This window comes from Habropoda laboriosa, unplaced genomic scaffold, assembly GCF_001263275.1.
Source record: "Habropoda laboriosa isolate 0110345459 unplaced genomic scaffold, ASM126327v1 scaffold178, whole genome shotgun sequence".
In the NCBI taxonomy this organism is placed as follows: domain Eukaryota; kingdom Metazoa; phylum Arthropoda; class Insecta; order Hymenoptera; family Apidae; genus Habropoda; species Habropoda laboriosa.
In genome coordinates, this window is record NW_017100289.1 from 15839 (window position 1) to 27345 (window position 11507).

General features: G+C 32.4%; 1 protein-coding gene across 1 annotated transcript in view; it reads right to left on the reverse strand.

Moving 5' to 3' along the window:
• Window positions 1-3332: 3332 nt before the first annotated feature.
• LOC108573791 (V-type proton ATPase 116 kDa subunit a-like) overlaps window positions 3333-11507 on the reverse strand; it is a gene marked incomplete at its 3' end in the record, with an annotated part of 8886 nt that continues 711 nt past the window's right edge. Inside the window, exon 2 of the mRNA XM_017936266.1 lies at window positions 3333-3638. Coding sequence (XP_017791755.1) covers window positions 3333-3638 — 306 coding nt within the window. The remainder of the gene's footprint in view (window positions 3639-11507) is intronic.

The window sequence follows — 11507 nt, forward strand, 5'->3', positions numbered from 1 at the left end:
AAACATATTATAATTAAAAATATATTAATAATACTACTTGGAAAATCTTAAACACACACTATTATGTTTATAAAGTTAAGTATATATTATACTTAGGTTTAAAAGGACTTGAAGAAAGGTGGGAACAGTGAAAGATTCAATGTGGGAATAGTGGAGATGAAAAAATATAACGTTTAGCGGTAGGAAAGTGGGACAGAAGTAGTTATAAGGGGGGAAAAAGTAAGAAGTGAGGTGAAACAGTAGAAAAAAAAAATATTGTAAGGAAATTTCGAAGATAGAGGGAAAATAAAGGAAATAAAACATAAAGCAGAAAAGTGAGGTTAGGAGCATAAAAAGTTGGGTTAGGTAACGAAAAGGAGGTGCCGATAAAGTAGAAACGGACGAAGAAGCGATCGGGCAAAAAGAGACGAGCTCGTATTTTGCTATAATTTAATGTGCCGCGGGGCTAAAGAAACAAAGTCGTTTTACCGATCGGATGATTGCAATCATTCAGATATCGTCGTACTGGCTACATATTTTGCAATATCTAAATTAAATTGATATTCAGTATTTCTTATTTCTAATTTGTTTCCTTCTCTAGCAAGTATGACAGTAGGAGATTGCTTACCTGAACAGATTTTTGTTCTCCTTCCTGAATTTATTATAATTTCTTTTCTACACTTACATTCTTATCGCACATTCAGTGTAAACATTATTTTTGTGTACATACTTCTACATCAAATTCAACAATAATTTTGTAGTTCGTACTCTATGTAAGGTATTCGATATTTTAAATAAATATCAAATAAAAATTCGGATAAAGATAAAAATATTATCCAAAAGTGAAGATAACAGATTTTTGGAGTAAAAAATGTATCTTTATTCGTCGAAAAAATTCATTTCGAATAAATCCGATTATCTGTCATTCGTCGAATAAGGATAATACCTGTATTGCACTTGTAATGATTTCACAGTTTGTTATTTCCTATTCCGTTGTTTATTTACATAACTTTTTTTATCTAGATAATGCCCACCTCTGGTGGTACGATGTGTGAGAGGAATATTGCAGTTCACACTTTTTTTTTTTAATTACATTTTTTGCTATTATATTGCGTTACTGTGAAATTTAACGATATAATTTTGACCTAAATAATTTATTAACCACAACAGTCTCCTCACATATTTTATAATTTCCTCCTCGACTATTTTTTCATATTATTAAACACAGCGATGTTGTTTTGGGTGGTCAGTTAAATGGAATACTAAATATAAAATAATTTAAAATCATGCTGGAAAATATAATTATTGTGTTTAAAAAAATTTAACGATACAAAATTTTTCTTAATTTTGAAAAAAAAAAAAACGTTATACATATAGAGAAATTCTGTTTCTTACTCATATTCGCTGGTGTAGTATCAGAAAATCGCAATCAGGACAAACTTTTTGAACACAACTAGCTCAAAATTGTAGTGAACGTAAATATAAACGAACTGAAAAATATCGGGGGGTTCTGACTGAGAGTTGTTATGAAAACTAACCTCTTCGACACTTGCGTTGACTTTAACTGAATAACAACCACCAGATACACACGTATAGTCTAGCGTCAATTTTAGTGGACAGGTATTAATGTTTAACCGTTTTTAATTAATTTGTTCATTTATTGAAAGTAAATAGAAATTTTGATATAATTTAATAATAACATTACTAGAAAACAAGTATTGTACCAACATGTGATCCGTGGTTTAACATGACTCTGGTGTTTGTTGTTCTGAGACTTTGGATAATACTTTGTGGCAAATGTTTGTAGTACCAAAGAGGTTATGTATTCAAATTTTAACACTGTCAAGTGGAGCAATGACAAAGTAAGGCAATTAGACATAAAGATAACACCAAAGTTATCAAAAAATAATTATATCTCGAAATGTTTAAATGTTTTAATGTTTCATTAATATCATTTTTTATTTATTCTTTTTCCTATAGAATGTAAAAAGATGCATGCTATTAAAAATTCCATATTTCAAGCGAATCTTATGAGAACTAGTTAGACATAAATCCGCCCTAGATTAAAGTTTGTTTATTCTCAGTGATCATTATACTTTAAGTTCAGTCCCGTTCATAGAATACTGCCGCTCTTGTAAAAGAAACACTCAATTATTGCATTTTTCATTATTCATTGTATGTTCATATACAGTATGTTCAACAACGAATAAAAGAAAATTTATGCGATTTTACATAATAAAATGTGACATTCGTTAATAAAATCAAGAATAACAAAACTGTGTCGAGGGTTTTATTTGTTAATTATAAATACTTGAAAATTCAAACAAAAAGTATCTGAGATTCTACAAATTATTATTGTTAAAAATAATGACACAATTACCAAAAAAAAAGCTGACAGACTGTGCGACATTCAGTGCCGTAACACGTTTCTGTGACATATTGTAAAATACTAGTAAGGTAGATGAATGGCATTATCTATCCATTCACTGCAAAACCGTAACTTGCTCTGTGGAATTTTCGAGTAGAAAAAGTTAATACCTCTTTCGGCACACAAGTCTCCTCAAATAAGAAAATTGGTTATTAAAAACAAAAGAATAAAAAAAAACTATATATACCGCAAGTAGCTACCGAAAATGTCTACAAGCGCTACAATTACCTCGGACCGATATCCTCGACAGACTTACTCATTTTATTACATCAGTTTCGTCCAATCTTTGTAATTCATTTGCAACGATAGATCATACGACATTGAAACAATTAGTCAATAAAGTCGCGATGTACATATGCAGATATTTTTAATAGATACTTGTAATGTATACAGATTTTTTTATTCATGAAGGCTCATCTGCTAATTAAAGCATTAATCTCCTCAAGTGGAAGATTTCACAGATTTTACACGTGTCTTTATAAAGTACCATAGAATCATAAGTATGACGTCCAGTATCACAGAACTTTTACGAGGTTTTCTAGTCTTCATTATTTTTAACAATTGTACATGTATGTGCTAATCTGACCTACGTTAGTATACACATACATAGCCAATGAATTGTCAGACATTAAATGTCTTTTGTGTATAATTCTAAATGTTTATAACCAAAAACTAAAACCCACAAGTTTGTTATTCTTGATTTTAGTCCTATTTTGTCATGTAAAATTATTTTGAAAATTTTCTTTCATCACTTGTGGAAAAACCTGTTGATATATGAAAATCTAGTAAGTAAGACATATAAGTATGTTAATACACTGTTTTTCATGCATATTAAGAATACAATATTATATGGTACTTCTTAGACATTTAAGTTACAGCATTATAGATGTATACCATAAAAAAGTTTAAAAAAAGGCATCCTTACCTCGTCAAAGAAAACTTGCGTTTTCCGCAGTATATGCTTCAGTTCAGTCAGTTCTAAAAAATTACGTTTCAGCGCTTCTGCATTTTGATTAACTTCTCGTAATTCATTTTCCAATTTCTCAAACGTTGCTTCGAGATCTATCATTTCTCTCGGTTGAGGAGCTTCCGGGTTTTCTCCAGTGTCGAGCATAGGAATACCATCTTTTTTAATTTCTTTCTCCAAGTATCGTAATTTACGTTCCATTTCATCGCAACGCCGTACTTCGTTGACAAATTTTCGTTGAAAAGCGTTAACATCAGGATTAAGCTGCACAGAGAAAATCACACAGTCTGAAAATGCGAATTTTAATGAAACTTTATGTGTGTCTAAAACATGATCAGCTATACAAGAAACAATTCAAATATAAAAATTGTTCAATTTCATGATACAACTCTTTTCACATTATTTTTAAAATTTTTAGTCTATGTATAATGTAGTAAAAGGAAAAACAGAGTTGTAAAATGTATATACTTAATACTCCACGAACAAAATGAATTTAAAATTCTAATAAATCTTAAAATTCTGCAATCCACTCCGATACGACATCGATTCAATCGAGATATCTTTTGCTCTTAAAAGCTTTTATGATGTTCTGTGTTATTCGGGGATTTCCCTAATTTCAAATGAAATATTTTTTGCTTTTAAAAGCTCTTATTACGTTCCATATTGTTCGGGTATTTCCCTAATTCTCAAACCGTGTTCTAAGATGCCATGTTGCACGAGGGTTTTTCCCAATTCTCGAACCGTGTTATAGAAGTGCCGTGTTATACTGGGGTTACCTGTATTTTAAATATGGTCCTCTCAATAGAAATAATAATAACTTTTATTAATTTTAATTTCCGAATGTTTCAGATTTTATTATTAAAAAATACTATTTTTAAATATTTCATTCATATAAAAATAAAGGAAAATATGAAAAATTTATGCTGTCTAATCATAGACTCCAGGAAAATGATGATAAAAAATCACTTACGACTTGATAAGGTAAGATGTACTCTAACTTTAAGTAACAATGTTTTAAAAGATTTTTAGTTTTACCAATGACACAAGTTTGTCATACATTGACAAATGGGATTTCCATGAAGTTTGGAATAAAAAATTGCATATTGTCTGAGATGAAGGTTAGTGTTGTTTGATCCTCGCACCTAAACTTTAACACTTAATAATAGTCAAAATATCTTTACACGTATAAAATTGCAATTGCCCGACTAGAATTTCAGTTAGGCAGATATTAGGTCCGCATTAGGCTAGCCTAATTTGCTTGTTAGGCCCGCATGCGGTATGTAACACGGAATATTCACGACCGCCTAATTGGGAAGGCTGCGTTAGGGCCGCATTAGGCTTTCCCAATGAGGCCAACCGCATTAGGCCCATATTAGAATAGCTTTATTAGGCTGTCATTGGGAGACATTAATGAAATCTCATGAGGAATACCTCGTCAAGACATTGTATGGATTAAATTGTAAAAACTTTTATCTTGTTGAAAGCTCTCACGCAAGCGTACGTCCGACACTGAGATGTCTGTAAATATTCCTACATATAAGTTTGAGAGCCCCACTCCACGCTTGGCCATCCCCATTTGGGCCACGTATGGCAACTGTTGGGAATGCCTAACTTAGGCTTGCGCTTGGCCATCCCCATTTGGGCCACGTATGGCAACTCTTAGGAATGCCTAACTTAGGCGTGCACTCGGCCACCCCCATTTGGGCCACGTATGGCAACTGTTGGGAATGCCTAACTTAGGCTTGCGCTTGGCCATCCCCATTTGGGCCACGTATGGCAACTCTTAGGAATGCCTAACTTAGGCGTGCACTCGGCCACCCCCATTTGGGCCACGTATGGCAACTGTTGGGAATGCCCAACTTAGGCATGCATTATTCCTTCCGAATTAGGACCTAATGCGGTAACGATTAGGCTTGCAGCATTTAGGTGTGCCTAATGGTTTCCGTATTAGGCCCACATTCGTCTTTAGGAATGCCTAACTGAAATTCTAGTCGGGTGCATACACCAATGATGAGCAACCTTTTTTTGTAACGGGCCAAAATTGAAAATCCTAATTAATTTAAAAATTGGTAATTCGTAGGGTGGAATTTTTTATATTCACCATAGGTAACGACGAGTACATTCTTATTTTATTTCATTTTCTGAAAATTTACGAGCCACAACTGCCGATACTATTATTTTTATATTATCTATACTGAAACCATACAGTTCTTTCGAAAATTATTTCATACATTTACATATCCTGCTAAACGCAAAAATTATTCACTTTAGCTAACTGAAGTGAGTCAAAAAAATAAATAAATAAATAAAATAAAAATTGCACATCATTTTCACAATGTTTTCCAGGTATTAAGAATAGAACTTTTCATTTTACAATAAAATAGTATTAATAAGTATACTTCGTTCTAAATATTACACTTTATTTAGTACTATACTTCAGTCTACATTTTATAATGTGTAGTAAAATTGTCAAAAATGTGAATAATGCACTCTGGTCTTCTGCAATATTTAGAAGAATTAAAATGATTCATATATGTTACAACACCAATGATCTATAACAGTTTCTAAAAATAAAACTTTCGTTATAAAGATTAAGAATAGATAATTATTATCAGATACAGATTAAGATTAACGTACCACTCAAGTAAACTAAGTGTAATATTAGATTAAAGTGTCAGTACTTCAGTGCAATCATTATTTTTCTTTAATTGAGTATCACTTTGTCACTCAAATTTCAAAGTTGGCTATTATACTGATTTTTCCCTTAGGCACAAAGCATATTACCAATTCCACCATTTAAATGAGCAAGTAAAATAACAATTTCCATATCAAATAATATGCAATCTCTTACTTTAAAACTTTAATAAAGTACCATGGAATCATCGATAAGTCTGAAACCTACATTTTTTAATTCTTAATATGTAAAAGTAAATTGAAAACAGACTTTATATTTACTAATCCATAAATGTTTCACTCCTGTTTACAACTCTTTTCTGTATTAATCCTTTCCATCTGGAATGAATTCTAGGAAGTAAAAAAAATTTTTTTTGCATACAGTTATTTCTCAGGCTTCAGAAAAAGAATAAATTTAATTAACATTAAAAAAAACATCTCAGAGTAAGAAATATTAAATGATTCCAATTGGCATCGTTGGTACTTTGGAGAGAACATGTAAGAAAATAACATACTATTTACAATTTTATATTATTTGTTAGAAATATATCGATTCGTTCAGAATTCGATGATCAATTTACTATTTAAATTCGCTCTGTTCTAAGATTCTGGGGCAAGTGTCGTGCACAGTCATACCAGAAGGCATCTTCGCCTTCTCCACTCCGTCACGAGCTCCTTTAGCAATAATATTCACATCCTTACATTAATCTCACAATTGAAGGGACTTTTTTATTTAACATAGTGCCATTTTGTTAAAAAGTAATTTTCACGTACGATTTTGGTTCAGACGATAGCTACGTTCTTACTAAACAAAATTTTCTTTTGATCATTTGTTTCTGACGCCTACGAAGGACGGAATCATGGCAACCAGTTGGACGTATTCGGAATTTTCATGTGTTCATATGAACATCTCACGCTTATTCTTTCACGATAAAAAAAAATACATAAATATTGCTCAAAGGACGATTAAGTTATTACAAAAAATTTCGTGTACTACACTTACTTTGATTGCCCATAAAAAATTGTGAAAGATGGCAATGAAACTCGCGTGCTAGATCAGAATATCCTGTTAACACGTTCCGTGCCGCGTGGGTCGCATACGCCCCACTCTGGTCTTTCCGTTCAGGCCATCTGATATTTCGGCCTTTTCCTTCCGCTAACTTAAACTATGCAACTACGGCGATAATTTATTAAAACAAAAATTTTTCCTTTGCTCTATAGCATATCTTAAACGTTACCTTTTTCTCGATAACAATGATTTTTGCAATCTTATAAATATTGGAAGACATATAGGGCGAAAAGCAAAACTGTTAGTCTCGACAATGTGGGACGCATACGACCCACGCGGCGTGAACGGAAAGTCACCAAAAATCGATCCGGCACGGAACGTGTTAAGGGGGTATTCTAGTGTGACAGCTCCAAAAAATCAATTTTTTTTTTTTGATATATCGAAGGTACATCACTTTAAAAATATGTGTCTAAAATTTTATAGTCGTATTCGAGAAAATGAGGAAGTTACAGCTCGTTTAGCGTGACGCACCAAAGGCTAGCGATAGGGAGAATGGAGTTTCGCAACAGTAAACCGCGTGGTAATCTGCACATATGTATGTATATGTGGGATTTACTTGGACTTGGAGATCGGAAAAGTGTATTTAAAATAATAATAATAACAGTTTATTAACACGAGTAAAGAAATAAAATAAAAACTAAATATCTTCGTTAACTATAAATCATCCTCTCTTTTTTTGGCAGTAATTATATTTAATAATGGACTTTTGCCCATTCTTAAAGTATTATCAGTAATGGGGGTAACAATTGATGAAGAAGCTGAAATGCATGTGAACTGCCGTAACAAAACTCGCATCAATCGCTCGGAACAACGCGTAAGTGACTTCACTGAAAAAGCCAGAGCTGATCGGAATGAAGAAAGAACAGCTCAACATTTGTTTCAAGAAGAGGAAGGTCCCCTCTATGGTCTTGGACTAGCGAATTAATGATAAATAAAATTATCCCTGTGTAAATTGCACTTAAAACTTCAAACGCGTTTTTCTTAAAACCATGTTTATTGAAATGGTTGCCACGATATCTCAAAAACTACTGTACCAATCGAAGTCAAATTTTGCACATGTCTTCAGCACATGTATGGCTATAGCCGGTAGTAGAATCATGCCAAAATATACTTTTTTCTAATTTTTACAACTTCTTAAAGACGAAAAAAAGTCGAAAAAATCGAAACTTCATATTCAAAGTGCCGGCATTTTTTTAATTTTCAATATTTTTCATTTTTTTTACTATCGGCCATAACTAGAGACATACTAAATAAGAATCAATTGGATTTTTTTATTTCAGATAAGCAGAACGGCTCAAATCATGACAACCATCAATGTACTTTTTTTGTTCATGCCCGAGTTTGACATGTTCCATTGCAGCCAAATTTAATTATTTGTCAACAAAAAAATTTGTAACCATCCTCCAAAGACAAGTAAATACATAGGAATAAAGCTTATGTTAATAGCTGTTACTAAATTTCTATAATAAATTTGCAAAGAAGTCTAAAAAAACGGCTGTCACGCTAGAATACCCCCTTGAAGCAACGCAACGTCGGGTTGCAAACATCGTCAACTTTCTCATGCATTCTTCTAAACAACCAGACCTATGCCACCCGATAGCTAGAGACTCGAAGTCTCGTAGTGGACGTCTGCACATTCTCACTTTCTCTGGCCACACACAGGCTAAGGTCCCTGCCATAAATCGTACGAAAGCAAAATAGCGTCGGGCCAATTGCCTTCGTATTTCAACATTTTGTATGATAGTATCACTTTATAATACGAAATTATTAATTTATATGAATTTGGTTGAATTGTTTGAATTTTAGGCGGAATTCTAACTTATTTTATCTGGAATTCTTTGTAATAATTTTTTGTCACATTTAGACAAAGTACAACATTGCACATGCCACATTTTGTCCTAAAATAGCACTGGATTTGCTATATAAATATTCTGGCCAGTGACTCACAGCATCACAATGAACCTCTTCAACTCTTCAAGGGTTGTGGTATTGGTTGGTCTGAATCCTCGTTGCTCCTTTTTTCCTTTATCAGAAGTCCAGCAGTGATGTCAGACAAAAATTTAAGCAGTGATCGATGCTTTTTTTTTCTGCTGATTGCTACATTTTCTATAGAGGAGCCATTCATTTACACAAGCTATGTTAATCATATGGAATATAATTCTCAAGTAGAAGTGATGGTCCTTTTTGTTGGTTGGACACAATTGAACCAACCATACCATGCAGATCAATTCCTCCCATGAAGGTGTTATAATCCTTCACCATTGCTGGGCAAGCAACTTGTGTGTACATGCTGTTTAGCAGCAACAGACTATCGTTTCACGTTTCCCACAGGTTCCTGTCTTTTATAGAAAGAAATAAGACGGATTTCAATATCTTGATATTTTCAGTCGTTTCAACTTTGTAACGAAATGATAACCAACCATTCTTCTTTAGGGAAGCATCAGGGTACGTCCTGCTAATCTATTTCTCCTCACAGTTCCCACCATGAATATTCCCAGTTGTTTTAATTTTACAACTATCTCCAATGAAGTAAATCAGTTGTTAGGGAAGGCTTGTAGTTTTGATATTTTGGCAAATGCTCAATCAATCTCATTACTACATTGCCACTCATGCCGAATTTGTTAGACTTTGCTAGACTTTTGTCCTTTGCCCACATATATTTCGAAATCGTACACTATTCCGCTTGTTAGGTGTTTCCTGCAGAGGGGTTTATGGCATCGTCTCAAATGGTCCCTCGTTGGAAACAACTATTTGTCGTTTTAAATTAGCCAATAGCCATTTACTACGTTGTCTGTAAACTTACAAGGGAAGTTCGATAACCCGAAAATTCAAAAGAATTTGAAACTCTGCAGAAATGTAGTTCGATTGACAATAATAATACAACCATTTTTGGTTTCGGTAATGAAACGATCCTAGATATGAAAACACTCCCTGAAAAAAATGGTGAGTTTTCATATTATCGTAAATCTTTACAAAACTGTACAAAATATGGAAAAAAAGTTCTCAGAAAAAAAAAATATTTTTTTCGAAAAATTAAGAGTGGTGGGATAAATTTTGAAAAAAATGTTTTTCGAAAATTCCTTACCAATACAATGTAGTGCACCAAAAACCATGCAATTTTGAATTTAACTATTTGTCCATATTTTGTACAATTTTCTAAATATTCACGATAATATGAGAACTCGCAATTTTTTTTTTGGTGTTTTCACCCCTAGGACCGTTTCATTGCCGAAACAAAAAATTGTTTTGTTATTAGTATTAATTGAACTACATTTCTGCAAAGTTTCGAACTTTTTTAAATTTTTAGGTTACCGAACTTCCCTAATTAGAGAAGTTATTCCTCAGAGAATTTACAAATGGTCCAATTTTGAAAATAATTCCTCCATTTGAAAAACCTGTCATGTGACATATGTACATTCTGCAGTAGGTATATTTTCAACAACACCATCATTATCTGCATTGTTAACACAAAACTCTGAATGTAAATTACTTGCTTTTGTGTTTAAAATATATCGTATCAAGTAGTTTACATTCCAAAAGTTTCCACTTCATCTTCTGAATCATTTATATGTTCTGACAATATCCTGAAGTGTTAGAGACTTAGGCATTTTCCATAATACATATATATTTCAATGTATTTATGTATTTCTTACACTCTATACAAATCCTTGAGTAGCCACACACCCTTCATTCGTGCCATGATTTGAAATACTCTGTCCCAAACACTGCAATCACTCCAGGTCAAGAATTCCTCATTCATGCAACTATTGCTCCAGATTAAACAGTTACATTAAATTCTATCACTTCTACATTTCATTCTATAAAAAATCTCTTTAGAGACATTAACTTTCCTGTAAGAGGAACTAATATGACTCCAAGGTTAAAATATATGTTTCTTATAAGGTACTTCAGGTATATGACCCAGTGATGCCAAATGGAATAATTATATTTTGTTACTAAAATTATAGGTTAACAATTATCTTCTCTTAAAATAAGAGAACTACGTATGATTCTTCAATCATTTAAAACATAAAAATAAACTTTGGTATAATTCAAAGTTTATAATACATACCTGTAATTATTTTCCTAAATATGAAGCCTGCAAAACAACTTATAACCCTTGCACACACTCAACAATGAAGAAAAATATTTGTAAACAGTTTCTAAACTTTATATGGGAGATTGTTTGCAAATAAAAGCAAAGTACGGAACTATACAATATGATGCCACGTGGAATTTTCAGGCTAATGGTATAAGTTATAAATGTTAAGTAAGTTAATCATTCCAAATGGCATCACACGAGTGGAAAGGATTAATAGAAATTTTCATTAAAAAAGAAAACTAATTCAGCATAAATTTTTAAATCTGTTTTAAAACAATTTTTTATAAAA